The sequence below is a fragment of the Capsicum annuum genome, chromosome 7, assembly GCF_002878395.1.
Source record: "Capsicum annuum cultivar UCD-10X-F1 chromosome 7, UCD10Xv1.1, whole genome shotgun sequence".
Taxonomy (NCBI): Eukaryota; Viridiplantae; Streptophyta; class Magnoliopsida; order Solanales; family Solanaceae; genus Capsicum; species Capsicum annuum.
In genome coordinates, this window is record NC_061117.1 from 156,054,415 (window position 1) to 156,076,268 (window position 21,854).

The window sequence follows — 21,854 nt, forward strand, 5'->3', positions numbered from 1 at the left end:
TAAAGTGTGGAGGATTTTTTAGAAGTGATTTAAACTTGTTTCACTTCATTAAAAGTCTTCATAGGTAAAATAATCTAATTTTAATTAATTAAAAGTTACATGTATCTCACACGTGTGGTTAAACTAGTAATGATAATGATAATGATAATGATAAATGATAATAATAATAATAATAATAATAATAATAATAATAATAATAATAATAATTTCCACCCTAAACTATATCCGGAAATTTGAAGACACACTTCAACTATTAAAGCGACCTAATACATACTTGAACTACTTAAAAGTGAATTTTTATGCACCCTAAAATTGACGTGAAAAAAAATAATTAATTAAAATAAAAGATGAAGCGTGGGTAGTATAATTAAAGCAAAAAAAAGTTAAAAAATTAAAATCTTCTTTCCTACCAAGCATCCTCTTCTTCACCACCACCACCCACCCCACCTCACCCCCACCGCCGCCCTACCAACCCCTCCTCCTTCACAAATCTTCTTCTTCACATCTCACTTGTTGTTATCTTCTTCTTCTTTCTTTTTCAATCAATTTTTAATAGAGATTGAAACTTCTATTTTTTTGAAGAACTTTCTTCATCAATTTGATTTTTCTTCTTATTCCATTGTTGATTTTTTATTCAATTTCATCAGCTTTTTCATCACTTAACTCACTACTATAAATTTCAACAGCTCCCCATAGCCATTAATTCATCACCTACAATCACTAATTTCATCAGTGCCACCATCAATTTCATCAATCGACCCACCACCATGAATTTTTCTCATCTAATTCACCATTATTGATGTAAATACCTCAATTATTTTTTATTGATAGAATAGTAATGTGAAGAACCGTTTCATTATCAATTTTATTGAGAACTATAAAGATTGACCAATTTTAATTCATCGAAAATTTTTAGTCTGACGAATTTTATTTTTCAACACTTTCATCAAATTTTTGTTGGCCAGATTTCAACTTTCAAGTTTTTCTTGTTTCATGTCTCTTTCATCACTCTAAAAAGAAAATTGTCAATTTCGTCGGAAAATCGATTAAAAAGGAGAAAAAAGGGGTTAAAGATGGGTGACAAAGCTAGAAGAAATTGAAGAAATCGAAGGCATTGGCAATTTTGTTGGTGGTTTGTAAAGTTGGTGGTGGTGGTAATTAAGTGATGATTTGAGTTTGGCTATGATGATGATATCTGTATCAATGGAGGTTTTAAGATTGGATATAGAAGAAAATGAAGAAGGAAAAAGTTTAAATTAAAAAGAAAAAGAAAAAAGTAGGAAAAATAATAAATTTATTATATTTTTTGCGTGGCGCTGAGGTGACGTGCGCGTGTGGAACACCCCACCTTATGAGGGTGGTATAACACTTTAGAAGGTGGAGAAAAATTTGCTTTTAAGTAGTACAAGTGTGTATTAGGTCACTTCAATAGTTTAAGTGTGTCTTTGACTTTTCGAGTATAATTTGAGGTGGAAACGATGACTTTTCCCCAATAATAATACTTCATACATCCCAAATTATGTGTCGCCATTTTCTTTTTGGTCCGTCCCAAAAAGAATGTCGTCTTTTCCTTAATTTGTAAGTTTTTAAAGACGCAATTATAATTTTACCGTTAGTAGTCCTACTTAATTTTAAATACAATTGCTCCTTTTTTTATTTACCTTTTCAATTAAAAGTGGTCCTACTTAATTTTAAATACTATTACTCCTTTCTTTAAGAAGGGTAATTTTGTAACTTTAACAAAGTCAATACTTATTTCTTAAATATCGTGTCCAGTCAAATGACGACACATAATTTGGGACAGAGGGAGTAATAATAATAATGGTCAAAATCATTTTCCCTCCCCAACTTTGTCTTAAAAATCAAACTCCTCCCTCAACTTTGAACCATAATCATACTCCCCCTTTATTCTAATTGACTTTTTAAAATTCCTATTTTACCCTTTATCATCAATTTTTTAATTCTTTTTTTAACTTCTTTAAAATCATCATATTTTCATTTTAAAAAAAATCATATAACAAATTTTTCATAAAAACATAAAAATTATCTCTAAAAAAAGTAAGAAATATAATAAGAAAATTAGTTTTATTAATAATAATCAAAACTATAATATTTATTTTAACAAGTGAAAATAATAAGTACTACTAATTTTATAAACATATTTCAATGCAGAAAATACAAACAATAAATGAAAGAGATAAGCCTCTAGTACCATCCTGAACTATGGTCAAAGTTGTTACGACACACTTCAACTTCACAAGGGTCCTATTATCCCCTGAACTCAAATTTAGTGTATTTTTATCATTTTTTGTGCTAATGTGGCACCTTTGTTACATAAAATGGAGCTCATATCAAAGGTGTCACGCCATCTAAAACGATTGACAAAAGGTATCACGTTAGTTAAAAAGATTGACAAAAATATGCTAAAATTTAGTTTAAGGGGTAACACTACCAGAAATTCGATATTTTCTGACAGCACATGTAGTCGGAATGTAGTCGTAAAATAAGGTATTTCCGACCACATTCCGACAGTATAGTGGTAGTCGAAAAATACCTTGTAGGAAAAATATTTCCGACTGCATCTGTTGGAAATTTCCGACTACTACAGTCGGAAATATTAAATTAATAATTAAAAATAATTATTTAATAAATAAAATATTTTTGACCAATGTAATCGGAATAATTATTTAAAATTATTTAACAAATAAAAACTTTCCGACTAATGTGGTCGGAATATTAATAAATAATTATTTAATAAATAAAAACTTTCCGACCAATGTAGTCGAAACATTTATTAAAAATTATTTAATAAATAAAAACTTTCCGACCAATAATAAATAAAAACATTCTGATTACTGTGGTCAGAATATTATTAAATAATTATTTAATAAATAAAAACTTTCCGACCAATGTAGTCAGAGTATTTATTAAAAAATATTTAATAAATAAATTATTTCCAATCCTGTTCAACTAGAATTCAAAAATTACAAATAAAATCGAAACTTAAAAATTCAACCACTTTGAAATATCCAAAACAAATAGCAGAATCAAATAGTATAAATATTTCAAGACAAAGTCTAATCGTTACAATCCAAAACAAACACCAATTGTAATAGTTTAAGTCTAAATGTCACAATCATAAACAAGAATCAACAATTTCAATGTAATCTAATCATCTGATTCACTATCTTCCCCATCCTCAAATACTTGCAGCATATGCTTCTTGACTAACGCCTTAAACTTGGCAAATTTTGCACAGTATTGCGTCAAATCTTTAATTTTTGTTCTCATCGCCTCTATTTCTTCCGGCTTTTTCTTCCTATGTGTCAAGGCCGTAGGAAGAGGTACATCTACTCCCCCATTTAAGAATTTCTGCAAAATTTTACCCATATACAAGGTCAATGCTACTGTAAAAGTTCATCTATTAAGGTTATATCAATTCCACACTGTCTGGACTTAAAGAAATGAAAATTTTCTATAAGTTCTGCATTCCTAAAGTTCTACATTTGCAACAGAACCTTCTAGTGTCTTTTATACATTGATAAATGGCGTAGCAAGCACTTGATCAAATATATATATATATATATATAGCAAAAAGAAACCAACAAGGATTGTAGGCCTGAAAAGGTTCATAAGCAAGCAGATGCACCAGATGAATGAAGAAAGATGATTAATACCTACGATAAGCATGTTGAACAGCAGTAGCACAACTACTACACAACATCACATAGGAATAATAATAGAAAACTATAGCAATAAGAACAAAGAAATAAATGAGGAAGAAGGGGACAATAATGCAGAAACCAAGATGGATAATAGCAATCTTGCTATTGCACAACAACTCACTGCAACAAATAACATGACAGAAGTAGAAATTAGCAGAAACACTTCCCTTTTAGTTCAAATCAGAAAAGATGTAGAAAATCAGTCACTTAGCACAACCACAATGGTTGTGGATACAAGAAATCAGTCCCCAAAACCTCCACTCAGCTTGAGCATGGAACAATGATGCAGCAACATCATTGTCACGTAGAAGTTCCCTCCGCAAAACCTTATAATCTCTCACATCTTCAGCCCATCTTTGCAGCTATAAGCCATTGCATACGGTCAGATTTATGATTGTTGCTAGGAAAACGTAAAGTAGCAATAGTTAAGGGTTAAATGTGGCATGTCACCTTGAAATTCGCTTTAGTATAATATGGCTGGATATGGAGAGCATGGTTGCAATCATCAAGAGATTTTTCCCACTCTTCAAGTTTATACCAGCATGCTGCTCTATTGCAGTAGAGAATCAAATTTGAAGAATCACTCCATAAGCAATACAAGCTTCAGTATATCTTTCAGATCTAAACAACTCATTGCCACGAGCACAAGCTTGCCCCACCATCCTTATGTTCGTATGTAAAATAACAAGTTCAGCACTTCGTGGATCAACATTCCCAGCTTTCTCAATGGCAGCAAGTGTATTTTCAAACCTGCAGATATTCATGATCAGTTCTCTCATACTCCGGGGGCTAAACCTCTTTTATTTCTATACTACAACACATAAACACTACTCGTAAACTCACCTTCCAAAAGCCATATGAATCTGAGCCTGAACAGATAATATGTACGCTTCAAAGAACATCCCAAAAAAATTTAACTCGCGTGCTGCAGCAAGTAATTCATGCTTCTGAGCTTCGATTACGCACATTTCAGCATCCCCTAATTGGTGTAGCTTCAAATGAGCTTCTGCTCTACATGCAAATAGCTGCAAATTCAACATCAGCGATTCAGTACCAACACTTGAAGTTTCATTCACCTATTCATCATAGAACGTGACCAATAGAGATGCTTTACCTGATGAGATGCCACAGCTATAGAAAAAGTTGTTGTCTCAGCTTCTTTTAATGTAGTCTTCCAATCTTCAAGTTTTCGGGCGTCAGTGCATCATTTGATATGTTTCTCACTGCTTGCAACATCTGTAACTCGGCTTGATCAGGCTTAAAACCTTGGGAAAAATAGTGCCTCCTTGCGTCTTCAAACAGTTGTGAATACAAGAAAACAGGCAAAGATTCAGCAAGAAGAGTCAAGGATGAGAGTAAGGTGCATAAAAGCCTGCAAAAAACCAATTCAGGCCAGCAGGAACAAACATTATAAACCCCAAAGTCTACAAATTCAACTCTATCAGTAAGGCGAATGTTTAATATTAGATCAAATTCAGTAACTCTAAATTTCATTAGTATACCATCTTACAACTCTCGAACAATGTCACTCATACAATAAGAACCAAGATCGCCTAGAACTTCCACAAAAACAGAACCATTCAATTTGTAAACACACCAGATAAACCTAGTTGTTGACTTACTAATGGAAAACAGTAACTGAAAACTAAGATATTATTTAGTCAAGTCCTGTAACAGAGAACAACAATCATTTAGGACAATTTCTACTTTTAAGCTATCCAACTCATTTTACTCCAGTTTCGGTACATATAACAACCAGTCTAGTAAATTCATAAATGGCATAACTAGGGACTGAAACGAAGCTAAGAACAAAATCAATTTTCTTATCAACCCAAAATTTCAATTAAAAGGATTCAATATTTGAAGAAAAATTAGCTGTAGAGGGATCGACACTTACTATATACATAAAAATAATTTTAATCATATATAAATAGAATATTTTTCATCAAAAGAGGTTCTGATATAGAAGAAAGACAACAAACCTCCAACTCGCCGTTGCCGTCACCACCAAGTCCTCGTCGCCGTCGCCTTAAATTATACCATGCTTAAATTATAAATTACATTCAAATGGAATGATGTATGCTTGGATAACAACACTAATATTAAGTTCAGTACTAATTAATCAATGTTTTGTCTAATTTCTACTCGAAGTTAGTGATATTTTTATTTAGGTTTAATTTGTTTGTTTTGTGGATACTTGTTCAGCAATTTAGCTCTTCTGCTAATCACTTTTTGGACATGATTAATCATCTTTCGGCAGAACAGTAACCTAGTAGTTGTATTATTCAACTTATATGCCTGAAACTTTGAATTTGATGGAAAAAAACTACTAATATGTGAAGTATTATTATGTTATCATTGTATTTTAACTTGTTATAATTACAAAATATCTTTCTTATTTGTTTAGGTTATTAGTCTAACCTTTTGTTTAATGTACTACTATACTTGTATCATTTAGATCTAATTTCTACACTTACTACGGAAAAAAATAGGAAGTAGCTATACGAAGTTTATTACTAGTCTGTCGCTAAATAATCCACAGCTATATTTTTTTATAAAAAATTTTAAAATAACCCATTACTACTGTATCATTAAATAGAATTAACAACATATATCTATGTTTAGCGACAAAAATTATACATCCATTATTGCTTTTTTTAAATAATTATCAGTACACAAAATTTAAACATGCACAGTGATTTCTTCTTGTGGCTACAAGAAAGTCTCTCGTTTTTATCCCTTTGATGTATCTTCACTGCAAGATTCAATAGGAAATATTCTTGTTTATTCATTGTTTATGACCTAATTAATTTGACTTTAACTTTAGGTTAGGCACTAATTAGCTTCCTATATGGGTGGAGTTGGTGATTTATAATTGAGATGCAAACAAAATAGGAAGATCCTATTACTGATCTTCTCTATTTGGCCGTTTGTTACATTTTTCTCGTGTTTCCTGTTTTGGCTTTTTCTATTTGAATAGTACTTGAACTAATGTCCTTTTTCCAAATGATTGAGAATATTGTTTGTGAAACAATTGCATTGTTCTAGAATATGCTTGAGTAAGCATTGCATAGTAAATCTAATTTGTAATACTAGTATATAAATGTTCGCACTCATAATTCCAAATTCAATGAACTCAAATTGTACGATTGTGTTGTGTGAATAAACTCATTATCATCAACTTCAACTATATATGGGAATTCATATTCACAGTTAGGGTGTACGGAACAAATCATCAGGTCAAACCAAACCAAACTGAGAAAAAAAATCGACTGATGGTTTGGTTTGGTAGGTTTGATGTTTGAAAAAAAAAACCGACCATTCTTGATTTGGTTTGGTGTTAATCGAAAAAAGTCAAACTGACATAATATATATATATATATATATATGCATATATATAATTTAACTTTTTATACATAAAATATTAATTATAATCTACTTTTTAAATACTTTTTCAATTAGTTTTATTAATTTTCAATATTTAGAAAGTAGGTGTGTGTATATATATATATATATGTATGTATATATTAAGTTGTAATATTTGTCCATTAATTGCTAATAAAATGATCCAAAACACAATATAAACTTTTCACTCTTCATCTTACTTTTTAGTTTCAAGAAAGTTTTTCGCTCCCCAATTTTTCAGAATTGAGTTTTTTCATTAGCACATAAGTGAAGACATACTTGATCTAATCTTTAATCACAATATAATTGTAAAAAAGGGAAAAGGCATCATTTCCACCCCAAACTATACCCGAAAAGTCGAAGCCACACCTAAACTATACTAGTGACCTATTACATACCTAAACTATAAAAAAGGTGAAACTATTTACACCTTGTCAAGCTACCACCACTTGCATGCGGTGTAGTGTTTTCACGCACTTCCACGTCAGCACCACGTCAGTAAAAAGTGTCACTTTTTTATAGTTAAGGTGTGTAATAGGTCACTTATATAGTAGGTGTGGATTCGACTTTTCGACTATAGTTTGGGGTGGAAACGATGTCTTTTCCCTTAATGTTTTTGGTCGTTTACTTTTGTTATTTAATAGGCTGGACGCGCCTAAAATAAGTGTAACACACGCGCCTTAGAATGGGGGTCGTGGGGAGGTAATGATATCATTTTTATATAGTTAAGGTGTGTAATAGGTCACTTAGATAATTTAGGTGTGGCTTAGACTTTTCTTGTATAGTATGGGATGGAAATGATGCCTTTTCCCTGTAAAAAATAAATATTATAAAAAAACGAAGAAAACCCTAAAAATCCAAAAAAATCGAAAGAGCCGACTAAATCCTAAATCGATTTTATGTTGGTTTGATTTAGTTTATAGTTTTAATAAATCGACATAATTGGTTTGATTTTTATTCAATAAAAAACCCAAACAATCCGACCTATGTACACCCCTATTCACAGTCTAACATATATATATATATATATATATATATATATATATATATATATATATATACTAATTTAGGTGTACGCGCCTCGCGCGTGTACCTCACTTTATTGAGTTCAAACTTTACACTAAATAGGATATTTGTTTAAATAATAAAGATGAATAAAATAATTAAATTCAACATCTTTTAGAGAATTTATTTAATTAAACCTAACCTCTAAAAAAAACCATCTGTAAATTGTAACAAAATAATAAGATGATAGATATATCAAAATAATATAATTAAATCTAACCTTTACACAAAAAATTTCTCAAAGCCGCCTGACACTCATCTACCACCTGTAAACTATAACAAAATAATACGATAACTGAAATATCAAAATAATACAACTAAACTTTACCAATACAAAAAAAAATTCCAAAACAGAGATATAAAACAATACAATTAAATCTAACCTTTATCTAAAAAAAATTTTCAAAGCCGACTGACATTCATCTACCATCTGTAAACTACAACAAAATAATATAATAGTGATCACAAACCTTCAGTTTTGATGAAAATAATTCTTGTCTGAGCGAAAGTTTTGACAATAAAGAATGACTTGAATGAAATCAAAGAAGATATATATATATATATATATATATATATGCATACACATTGAATTCTATTATGTTGACAAAAATAGTGAAGTTAAATTAAGCCTTCATCAATCTAGACATGCAACCGAATCAAGTTAGATAGACATCAATCATATTTTTCACAATAAGTAAACTAGTTTCTTCTCTAGTTTAATGCGTATCTCAATATTTATAAAAGATTTTCTTAATAGAATTCTATTTTAGAAGTATTTTTCTAATTGATCAGTACAAAGAAAAATATTATTGGATTCTCCTTCCATATATTTTAGGAGTCTAATTAATATAATAAAAATAACTAAATAATAAATTGAAGAATATAGTGAAAAGATAATTTTATCTAAAAAAAAGTGTGTTTTAATGAAGGATAAATAGTTCAAATTATTTTTTTAAGAGTGCTCACACTTTTAATATATATATAGAGGCGTTCAGTTAACTGTTAACCTAAAAATACTCTAAATATAATGAGAGATCAACTTTACAATTTACTACATTTTATACGTAGCTTTATTTTCTTATCAACTTCTAACTATAACTTTCTTTGCAAACCCAACAATTTTTCCTAACCGACTATCGCAACAATCCTTAGGCCTATTCGGAGATCCACATGTAGAGTAAGCTGGACCGCAGACGGGCAAAGACATCAAGTTGATCTCAGAACCATGCATCACTCTTACATCTCCGGGCAAAGACATCAAGTTGATCTCAGAACCATGCATCACTCTTACATCTCCATATTCGTCTTTGTTGAATCATTATTTCTGATATCAACCGTTAAATTAAGCCAATATAAAGATACTTTTAACATATATGGTGTGATATTATTCATTTTCAACTTATCTACACAACTTTTCTTTTTTGAAAATCTTATAATTTCTTTTTTTTATTACTTCCTCCGTCTCATTTTTTCCGTTCTAAATTTTTTAATCTGGTATCCTATTTTATTTATCTTTTTTACTTATCAAGACAAGATAATTTTTTTTTTCATATTTTACCTTTTATATTAATTATTTTTTCTTTAAATTAAAATATAAATATCATTTAATAGATTTATTATGATAAACTAGTTATGTTATTTATTATTTATCTTAATAATTGTGTTATACCAATTTAGACTAGTAAAATCTACGGCAGGAGTATGTTTTAATGTGTCTGTAATCAATAAAAAAGTAAAATTTGTGTGGGTTTGGTATGTTTGGGTATAGGTTAGAGAAGGAGAGGTGGGGCCAAAGGTTGTTCTAACAGCACCCTTATCATTGGAGGAGGAATCAGATGATGCTCATTACAGAGCACCTAATCTGATCCAACGCATTTTAAGCCTTTTCACCAGTGTACGGACAGGATCTGATCTCACCCGCATTCAGGCAAGTCTCTTTTTGTTTTTCCTTCCAAGTATTTATTTATTTTCATATATTGTGTGGATTATGTGGGTTTTCACGGGTTTAAACGAATATTCAAGTGAGTTGGGGAAGGGATCAGATTAATTCTGAAGAGTAGCAATACAGTTTATAATGATATAGCAGCAGGTATAGTAAGTAAATTCATATTGTTTCACTCTCACAAAAGAATGATTTATTTATTTTTTTAATTTGTTTAAAAAAAGATTATTTTATTTTTTTTGGTAATATTTTAATTTTATTTTTCCACGTGACATATTTAGTACCATAAAATTAAAAGATATTTTGGTACATTTGAGACAACTTTATTTTAAGATCACAAGATTCAAAATTTTTTTAATTTTTTTAAATTATGTGTCAAGTCAAAGTAGGTCATTATTTTTTAAACAAAGAAATTACAAAAAGAAAAAGAAGAAAGGTGACATGAGATAATCATAACAAATTCCGTTAATTCAAGGATAAATTAACAAAAGAAAAAAAGAATTTGGGAAAAAAAAAACGTGAATATTTAATTTCATACAGTAAAAAGTCAAAATTGAATAATTTAATGGTCAAAAACAGTTTCATGTGTTTGTTATTTTATATTTAGAGGACAATTAGTTTCATATTTTTTTTTACTTTTACATTTATTAGTGAAATCGATTCCTAATTTGTTTAGAGAATCTTAGTAACTTAATTGGTTAGTTATCTGAACTTTCACCTTATTAATGAGGGTTCGATTGCCCACATTATAATTCCCTCCCCCATTCCCCTTCCCCTACCCCAATTTAAAAAGAAAATTAAAAAATTCCTAATTTGTCTGCTTCAATGACGACGAGGACAGAATCTTTTTTGTTTTTTCTAATTCACTAAATAGTTAGTATTAAAAAGAAATACAAGAAATTACTATCAATTAGGACACGCAATCTGTTTAGTTTGTGACCCAACTTTATTTTTCTTCCAAGTATGTATCTGCCTCAATTGTTTATGAATTATGTATGTTGAGAATCATTTGTTGGTAAGGAAAGAGGAACAACAAAATGAAAAAAGTTAGTATAACGTACCTAATCCATAGCCGTCAATGTCATTAAGGTTTGTTGTAATTGCAATAAAATCCAATCGACAACAACAAATAACAACAAACTCAGTGTACTCCCACGTAGTGGAGTTTGGGGAGGGTAAAATGTACGCAGTCCATATCACCACCTTCGGAGAGGTAGAAAGGCGGTTTCCGATAGACCTCCGGCTCAAGATAAAGAATAATAAACAAATTCATAATAAAGCATGAAATAAGATGGAAGTAACATTGTCAAATCCAATCCAATCAATAGAAGTAACATTGTCAAATGTTAACCAAAACACAAAAATAAAATATTTTTGTCAACATTGAAGATATTTCATGTTGGTTTCAAAAATAATAAATGAAGTGCCGAGTACATTCCTTAGATTTGTTAGTAAATTTAATTTAGATATTCCAACTATGACTTATTTTGATTGAGCACGTATTTTGACAAAGTGTTTATATTAGTCGCCTTTGATACAAATTTTGAAAAAGTTTCTCAGATATTCTCTAGTGCCCATTATGTGAATAAATTAGCAACATAAAGTATGTCACATCTTTTAATTATACATATCAGGACCTAAAGTGATGACACTTATTTTTGTTGATAGTTAGAGTAGCCTTTTTTATCCCAAAGTAATTTCAGTTGCATACACTATTCAACCTCCCAAAATCACAGAATTATGATGGAATACATTGATCAATAGCTCCTTAAATTTATCAGTATATTTCGTTTATACTTGAATTATAGCTAAATTGTTTTAATTGAACATTTAATAATGTGTTCCTATTATACATTTTGGATTTAAATTCTAGGAAACCTTTGGACGTGTTCTACAACCACAAAATATGTGGATCTTTTTTTTTAATTACGCACATCAACCTTTAACTAGATCATATCTTAAGTTCTAGGACTTATTTTTATTGTTTTTTGAACTATCCTTTGTAATTTCAGCTACCTCCATTATTCAACCTCCCAAAATCACAGCTGCAATGTTATGGGGAGTCAGTGTATTGCATCAACAATGACATGTTAAGTAAGTGTGGGGAAGGGGAGAGTTCACTTGAAAGATTGGCATCAGTAGTGGGTTGGAGCATATCCACTTTAAGGCCTTTAATGTTTGGTGTGGCTCCTTATAATCCTATTCTTGGTGAGACTCACCATGTCTCTAGAGCTTCTCTCAATGTGCTCTTGGAACAGGTATAAATTTTTCTCTTTAGATTGATTTATAATATGTGAATGTAATATATCATGTTTCCTTTTCTCAAAATGCTAAGGGGGCGGGGAATATATGAAATTCGATTTGTCAATCCTAGATGAAGGACGGAGGGCCTCAATCAACTAAGCTCTCTCACTACGGAATATCCCAATAGTGATTTAAATATTTTTGAGGAGTTGGTGAAGAGAGGTAAGAGTACTATTAAATTGGTTTAGGGATTTTGGCCAACTTAATTAGTGATTAAATCAAATTTTTTATCAAGATAATTAAAATATATGAAAAAGTCAACATTTATATATAGACATTAGACATTACAAAAGAATTCTTACCTATTTGTACATAGTAGTTTTTCGACAAAGGGTATCAGTGAATAAAGGTGGCGACTGTAATTTATATTAGCCTTCATTATTTCCTTTAGAGACATGAACGGCTTTCTTGTGATAGTAATTGCAAAGAATTATAGATAAGTATCTCACTAACTTGTAAAGCTTTTTTTTTTCTTCTATTTAAACTGTTTGAAATGAACAATAGCTCTTTTAAGTCGAGAGTATTGAAAATAATCTCTCTAGTTTACAAAGCTAAGGATAAAATTTGCATGTCCTTGTTAAACTACGAACTATATGCAGTGTTTGGAGAAAGATTCAACCACAAATATCTATTGTACACAGTATTTGTTGATGAGAGAGTTAAAACTAGGAGAAGTTTGGCTATTTGTAATTTAAAGGGGTGTCGTTTGAATTATTCAAAACTTTAGATGGTATTGGAAAAATTTCATTACCCATGAGATGGTGGGCCTTCTTGCAGATGGGCCTTAGTATTTGATGTTTTCATTCAGCAAAAGAGATGACGAATGGGCCGATTGGTAACCCAAATCAGTTAGGTCAAATTTTCTATTCCGGTGTGTTTTCATAATAGTTTACGAACAATGGTTGTCGTGGAGTAGTACATATTCTTTCATCTTTAATTAGAGTTTTCAGATTCGAGCATTATTGGATAAGGAAACATCTTTTTAGAGCCTTGAACTGCACACTGAGTGAAAAACCAGAAAAAAATGCTCATAATATTTGAAGTTTAAGATTTTTTTTTTCCTAAAAGATCTCACATTTGGTTCATCATAGAATGTAGTCTGTCTCATAAATTAAAAGAAAAAAATGCACAGGTTTAATACTAATTGATTGTTGAATAATCGAAATTTGATGGTTTTTATTATTTTAGGTCTCCCACCATCCACCAGTGACTGTTCTTTATGCAACTGATGAGAAAGAGAATATTGAAATGATATGGTGCCATAATCCTGTCCCAAAGTTCTATGGTACCATTAATTATTTTAGTCCATCTTTATTTATTTTTCGTCATTTACATATGCATAATATTTACCAATCAACTAATGGATAATTATTCATTCTTGTCCATGCCATTTTCTTTTCCGATTAATTCTTCAATTAAGAATAAGAATAAGAAAATGAAAATAAAATAAATAACATTCTCTTAACTCACCCTTTATTCTTAAGAGAATCCTCCCTCCAAACTATTTACAAAATAACCAACTTGCAAGCTCTCTCAAAAATTCTATTCGTTTCACTTTTGAGCTATACCGGGGGGCGGGGGCAAAATTACTTCCACACTAAGACGTGCATATTTATGGATATATAATTCTGAAGACCAGTCTGAACCTTAGAATAAAACAAACATTTTAATTCCTAGTGCATTAGCCTTAGATAGACTCCTGGTTCAGTGCTGATCTGAATTTCTCAGTTGAAGGAGTGATAATAGGTCTAAGGGAGCATGCTGTTTTGTTTTTTACTAGATCCCCCTAAAATTTGTTTGTGCATGTCTGTCTAGTCTAGTCATATGCGGTTCACGCCATTTGAAATGGTCTAGCCCAACGTGCATTCGGAAATCATGCAGTGAAATTTAGACAGCTCAATCTTGAAAGTTATTCATTTGGCTCCTCCTCGCAGAATATAGTTCATATCCAAATATCTAATTGAGGAAAATAAGTTGTCAGCCATGAAGCTCTGGCGAGAAGGGAATGCCTGGCAGGCTGTATGCCCAAGGGTTCAGAATGCTTCGAAAAAGACTTTTGGTAATGAACGAAAGGAAGCACTTCCAGAATGTTTAGAGCTTAGATTATTTACTGAAGTATAACTAGGGAATGGAAGCAGCATTGTTAAAGTTAACCTGCAAATAAGGAACCAATAGCATGACTTGTTAATAACTCAGGAAAAGAATTAACGCAAATTATCACAATAATATATAGTACTTTGGTCATTCAAAAATAATTCTTTAGCAACTAAATAGTTCAATGAAGTCAGGGAGCCCCATGAGGTCTCAACTTTAATTGCCAACAGAGACAAATCCTAGGTAATTTCTTTCCATATGTTCTAGCCTTGGTGGGTAGAGTTACCTGGTAATTGTTGCTAGCCGACAAGTGGCAGATATTCTGTGGAATTAGTCGAGGTGCAACAAGCTGGTCTGGACACCACAGTTGTTTAAAAATAAAAAGAAAAAAAAAATTTTGGCAACAATAAATCAAACAAATGTTTTTCTTTTTTCGGTTTCTTTTGTGTAACAATTGAATTGCTTATACACTAAACAGGTACTTATATATGTTTACTAAAAGACTCACGATTTTTCCAGGTACAAAAATAGAAACTGAGGTGCATGGGAAAAAGGAGTTGAAGCTTCTAAATAGGCAGGAAACTTATGTAATGAACTCACCAATGCTAGTGATTAGGCTTCTCCCATTTCCTGGTGTTGATTGGGTTGGAAATGTAACAATTAAGTGTGAAGAAACTGATCTTCAAGCTGATTTATATTACAGAGGAAGTTCTTTCTTAAGCAACAGAGGAAATAGATCTATTAAAGGCAAGATCTTTGTGCCTTCAACATCAAAGACCATTTGTGAGATCAATGGTCATTGGGATAGGTAAACTTTCTATTCAAATTATAAATTCCTTCCTCCTTACCATTACTTTTTTTTTTTTTTGAGAAAAAAAATAAATAAAAAGGTGTGTGTGCTTGTTTGGTATAGGATTTAGGGTGTGTTTGGTATGAGGAAAGTGTTTTGCAAGGAAAATGTGTGAGTTTCTTACTTCATTATATGTGCTATGTAAACATAAAATATTTATAGTCTAGAGTCTAGACAAACACCATGGAGTTGGGAGCAGGGGTGTCAGGGTGGTGGGAATGGACAGAAATGAATTCAAGATTTAAAGTTTATGAATTTCTCAAGTTGATATTAAACTAATGATCGCGTTTACGGTAAAAATTTCTTTACACACATAAAGAGAAAGTATGTGCCAAAATTAGTAGATTCCCGTGACTCATATGCCATGCTCTATATCCACTACCGGGGATGGTGGAGGTGGGGTTGGGGTTGGGTGGAGACCATCAGTATGGATTATCATTTAGTTTATTGAATTTGTTTCCTAGCTATTTCTAATAATCAAGTCATTTTCCTCCACTTTAAGAAACTTATTTTCTTTTAGAGAAAATGTTTTCTCACATACCAACACACCCTTAAATATGAATTTTAGAAAATCAAGATGCTTAAATAAAATTAGTGAATCTAATTGATATTTTGAAGTGCCAAAAATGTTTATACAGTTTTGTACGTTTACAAAACTGTATGTTTACAGTTTGATTCTCTAATTTTCTTATCTTTATTAATGTTCCATTTTAATATTATTTTTTGGTTTGTTGCCACAGAACTGTGACCACTAAGGATATTACTACAGGAAAAGTGAGTGAGATTTACAATGCAAAGGAAGCACTGTCTGGAATGACGACTCCTACTGTGAAAGATCCAAAGGTATATTTCTTCAATTCTAATAGCAAAATGGATATTGTTATTTAATTGTTTAAAAAAAAAAAAACATGAAGTTTGGGACTAATATGCACACACAGAATTCTCTTGGCAAAACAAATCTGTATGTATGACATTTTAAAAGGTCTGCGAGATGCTCCCTCCATTAATATATTAGTTCTGGACGTTACTTTTCTACAATTCTTGAGGATCTACGAAATCAAAATAAAATTAATCAAGTTTTTTTCCATTTTAACGGCCTTAAATTAATTATTTTTTTAAAACTGACAATATTACATTAAATTAGTATTCAATACTTCTTATTTATGATTTCTTAAATGATGTGTGAAAGAAAATGTGACAAGTAATATGATACAAATACTTTTAATTTTAAAAAATATATGATACGAATAGGGTACTTAAATAGTACTCTCGGTCCCTTCCATTCGAATTATTAATTTTGCACAATATTCATCCAATCAAATCTTTATGACCATGCCAATCAAAATTAATTTACTTTCTTCGGAAAGAAAGGAATGCAAGGAAGAAGCGTTCTTTATAAAGAAGATTTTGATAGTTCTTTTATTAGGGTATTTGTTTAAACTACTCTCTATATCTTCATAATCGTCTCACTTAATCAACACTCCACTAATTAGAACCATAAGGATAGATTTGACAAAAGAGTATATCTTGTGCGTCTTCTATAGTGTGAGTATAATAAATTCAGTTTGCTAACACGGCTTAAATTTGAGATGACTTGAAATACGATCAATCAGCTAAACCAGGCCCCAATCTTGAAGTAAAGTCGGTTATATGAATCATATGTGCCTCCATTCAAGCGATTCATCGTATAATCTTTTTTATGTTGAATGTTAATCTACCAATTACTCTCCTCCTGTTCTTAGTTCCGTGGGTGGATTTGGAGATCATTTAAATAATGCAACCTAACAAAATTACATTTTTGTTGTTCTAACATAACTATGTCCTTATCTTTATTAGATTGTAAAGCCATTTGAATCAACAGTTGTATGGGCAGAAGTAAGTCAAGCAATCCTAAGTAGAAATTGGGTTAAAGCAAAGCAAGCAAAGACAATAGTAGAAGAAACAGAAAGAGAACTTGCAAAAGAAAGGAAATCCAAATCTGAAATTTGGGTTCCAAAACATTTTACAGTATCATATAGCAAGGAGTCAGGGTGGGCGCCCACACCCAATGAGAGGTGGGTCCCTCCAGCTCCTATAATTGTTCCTACTTGATCAACTTGTAATGAACAAAATTTAATCTTTATGTCACTTGCCTTCATTAAATTCATATGTTTAATTAGTATATGTTGATGCAGTGGTGTAATTGTAAATTTGTCAATGCCTACTTGTCTCACTTAATTATGGAATTAACTTTTGAAATTGAAAGCGCGGACTTTAAATAGCGTTTTGCGTCGGCCAAACTTAATTATCGGCACTAGTTGGTCAACTACACAATTAATTTAGGGAAAAGGACATGATATAACCATTTTAAAAAAAATAATCCATATTTGAAAAGGTGGACATGCTGTAGTTAGTCTGCTAAAGTAATTCTTTTTTTTTTAGCCATTTAGCCCAATTGGGCACATGCAGTCTCTATACTCAATTGATACACTTTTATATTACATTGATACACTTTTATACTATATTTATACATTTTTTAAAAAAGAGAAAGAAAATTCTATGCAAGCACATGCAGTCCCTATACCTAATTGATACTCTTTTATACCATATTGATACATTTTTTTACTACATTGATACACTTACAGTGTCCATATACTCAATTGATACTCTCTTATAATAGATTGATACATTTTTAGAAAGCATGTAGAAACTATATAGAGTCATAAAAAATATGTATCTAAATAATAATTATAGTTAAAATTTGTATAGAATGTGTATAAAAATGTTATAATTATTATATAGAATATGTATATGTATAGAAACCGTATCGTTATTATATATAAATATATATCTTTAACAATTGTATTATATTAAAAGTATATGATATTGTATTTTATTGTATAAATAAGTAAAACTAAACAAAACAATTAGTATGTCATTTTAATAATGCTGATGAATGCAAAATAATTTGGATTTGTTTTAAAAGAATGTTATTTTTTTATTTAATAAATATTTAAAGATATTATTTTACTTTTATCTTTATTAAATCTCTTTTTTTATTTTTTAAATTTCATACTCAATCAAAATATGTTACATAAATCTAAAAGGACGAAATATTGAATAGACGGTTAATATGAACGGAGAAGTACCAATTCCAAATCCAAGTCAAAAAACCACACACACATTTGACATTATTAACACATTTCTAAATGGAGTCGCAGTCTCACGATTGGACCAATTCTTAATCCTAATAAAATTTGGAGTGTGCAACCAACACGTATAATATTGAAACAAAACCAAAAAAAGCCCCAAACTATAAATAAGGGTGTGACCATCCCTTAATGGCTATTTATTGGGTTTTAAATTTAGGTGCTAGTTTTGTGAAATTATTTTAGTTTTAGGTGTTATTTTTGTCCTTTTTCCATTAATTTATTTGGGATCTTTCAGAAATAGCAACACTTTACTGTAAAACTCATCTTTCATAACCATATTTTATATAATTATCATTTATAACCTCTGTATTCAGTTTACGCCCGCTGTATTCGATTTTATTAATAGTGTGTATTCATATAAAATATAAATACAGTACCTATTTAGCTGCTATATTCGATTCACATCCGTTGTATTCACTTTTACTCAGTGAACTATATTCACACTACATATTTAGTCTCGCCAAAAACACTACCATTTTTTTTTTCATTTTCTTATATTTTTTCCTTTTCGTGTTTTCCTCGTCTTTTCTTCTTCTTTTTTCTAATTTTTCCTATTTTTATTTTTTTCATTTTTTCCTTTTTGTTTTTTTCTCTCTTCTTTCTCTAACTTCTATTTCTATTTCTTCTTTGATTTTTTTATTTTCTTTTTTGTACTTATTTTCTTTCTCATTTTTTTGTTCTATTTTATATTTTTTATATTTTTAAAAAATTTGACTATTCAGGCACAAGTCATGGATGATAACGTAAATACCTCAATTATTACTTTTATATTCATTGATACAACTGTATTTGTATTTGTATTTTAAAGTTCGCGCTTGTATTTGTATTTCACATTTGTATTTGTATTTTATAGTTCGCAGTTGTATTTGTATTTGTTAGTTCACACCATCATTTATACTTTATATAGTTCGCACTTGTATTTTAAAGAACTATTTTGTATTTGTATTTTATAATATATTGGATTATATTTGTATTGTGGTTTTATTGTGTATTATGTTTGTATATTTAGATTATATTTGTATCTGTATTCTATTTTTGTTGATGTCCTTTTATTTTAAAGAATTATTTTGTATTTGTATTTGTAAATCGATTGCATATTGTATTTAACCGTAATTATGTACAATTTATCATTTGTATTTGTATACAAACAAGTAAATGCATTAATTATATTATTTTGCTTCTAAAATATATAAATATGTAATGTATCATTTGATACAAATGTACCATTTTGTATTTGTATACCAAAATTATCATTCGTATTTGTAAATAAACAAATATCACTTGATATAAATACAATTACAAACAAATGAAATAAATGATTTTACAAATACAAACACAAATACAATATGTATTTGTATATATTTTATTTGTTTAAAAATTTGAATTGTATTTATTTATATCAATAAATGCAACTAGTATCAATAAATATAAACAAGTCATAGAAAGAAAATCAATTGTTCCTTTTGAATAATTAAAAAATACAAATGACAGTTCGCATTTGTATTTGTATCTTATCGTTCACACTTATATTTGTATGTTATAGTTCGCATTTGTGTTTATATTTTATAGTTCGCACTTGTATTTGTATGTTATAGTTCGCATTTGTATTTGTATGCTATAGTTCGCATTTGTATTTGTATTTTATAGTTCGCACTTGTATCTGTATGTTATAGTTCACATTTATATTTGTATTTTATAGTTTGCGCTTGTATTTGTATGTTATAGTTCGCATTTGTATTTGTATATTGTAGTTCGCACTTGTATTTGTATGTTATTGTTCGCATTTGTATTTATATTTTATAGTTCTCACTTGTATTTGTACAAGATAATTACTTGTATAACATGGGCTGCTATTTCACCAGCCTCTTCCTCCTTTTTTTTCCTTTCAACTTCAGCAGCTTCCCATTCCTTCCCTTCCTCACCTCTCTTTTTCTTCTATTCTATGATGCTCTCTAATGTGGCAGAGGATAAACAATTCAGAAGCATACAAATTACTTTGTACGCTTTCAACTGAGCATTATATAATGACCTGAAAAAAATTTAAAATACGCATTAGACAAGACTGAAAAAAGATAGGAAAAAGACACACATAATATAATCAAAATATAAAATTTTTATGACAAATAAGCCAAAATAACTCAAAAATAAGAATGAGGACAGTAAAGTGGAAGAAAATATATGAAGTACTAATTTTGAGGGCATATGGTTTTTCTTTTATTTATTTATTTTTCGATTGAATTTGTGGTTCTATTTATAATAATCATTTGCTTTGTATTTTTGGAATGAAATCCAATTATATATATGCAAATGAAAAGTGAATTCCAAGTGGAATCAAATTTTGTCCTAAATTTTATGGTGATTAGCGTTTTTTTTTCTTTTGGAAAAACTACTACCCAACCAAAAAAATCTTACCAGTAAAATTAGTTTAGTTGTAAATAGAAAACCTTTCACAATTAATATTTAACAGGTTTAATATTATAATAATTTATAAAAAAAGGTGAAAAGACAATTTTGTCTAAAGTAAAAGCTTTTAATGAAGGGTAAAAAATTTGCATCATTTTTCTAAAGATCTTCACACTTTTAATATATTATAGATTATAGATTATAGATATAGATTATAGATATAAATGTTATAGTTCGCATTTATAGTTGTACTTTATAGTTCGCACTTGTATTTGTATTTGCTAGTTCGCACAAATGAAAAAAAAGGAGAAAAAAAGAAAAGGAAAAAAGGAGAAAAAAATACAAAAAGGGAGAGTAATATAAAATAGAGAAAAAAAAAGAACGAGAAAAAAAAGAAAAGGAAAAAAAAAAAGAAAAGGAAAAAAAAATGAAAAAAGAAAAGAAAAAATTGAAAAAAGAAAAGAGAAACAAGAAAACAAAAAAATGGAAAAGAAAAAATGAAGAATTTTTTTTTTAAAAAAGGAGAGTAACAGAAAATAGAAAAAAAGAGAAAATACATGAGAGAGACTATGAATTGTAATTAGGGATAATTAATAGGTAAGAGGGTGCTATGAATTGTAATTAATTAAAATTTAAGCTAAATAGGATAATTAGGAGTCTATATTTGCTAAGTTATGTAGTTATCCCTTAATTTATACCGATCAAATTTACACACTCCTTCGGTTCAAATTTTTTGTTATAATTTCTTTTTTAGAATCAAACGACATTAATTTTGATTATTATTTGAATTTACTTAATCTAATTAAAATTTAAAAATTAGTAAAATCGACTTTCGAGAAGCGAAACGTTACGATATATATATATATATATATATA

The 21,854-nt window shown here is 29.7% G+C and overlaps 1 protein-coding gene and 2 long non-coding RNA genes across 3 annotated transcripts; 1 reads left to right on the forward strand and 2 right to left on the reverse strand.

Moving 5' to 3' along the window:
- Positions 1-3,110: 3,110 nt before the first annotated feature.
- On the reverse strand, positions 3,111-4,744 carry LOC107852969. Its single transcript, XR_001669620.2, has 3 exons — positions 4,569-4,744; positions 4,176-4,475; positions 3,111-4,087 (listed from the first exon to the last, which is right to left on the reverse strand). It is a non-coding gene; the product is annotated as an uncharacterized LOC107852969 (long non-coding RNA).
- Positions 4,745-9,223: 4,479 nt separating this feature from the next.
- Positions 9,224-17,546, forward strand: LOC107852978 (oxysterol-binding protein-related protein 4B). The gene is made up of 7 exons (XM_016698012.2): positions 9,224-9,456; positions 9,964-10,122; positions 12,150-12,395; positions 13,630-13,726; positions 15,055-15,343; positions 16,126-16,228; positions 17,222-17,546. Exons 1-7 carry the CDS (start codon positions 9,421-9,423, stop codon positions 17,474-17,476), a joined length of 1,185 nt encoding a protein of 394 aa, XP_016553498.1. The 5' UTR covers positions 9,224-9,420; the 3' UTR covers positions 17,477-17,546.
- LOC124885638 lies at positions 13,884-15,272 on the reverse strand. Its single transcript, XR_007042971.1, has 2 exons — positions 15,136-15,272; positions 13,884-14,595 (listed from the first exon to the last, which is right to left on the reverse strand). It is a non-coding gene; the product is annotated as an uncharacterized LOC124885638 (long non-coding RNA).
- Positions 17,547-21,854: the final 4,308 nt, after the last annotated feature.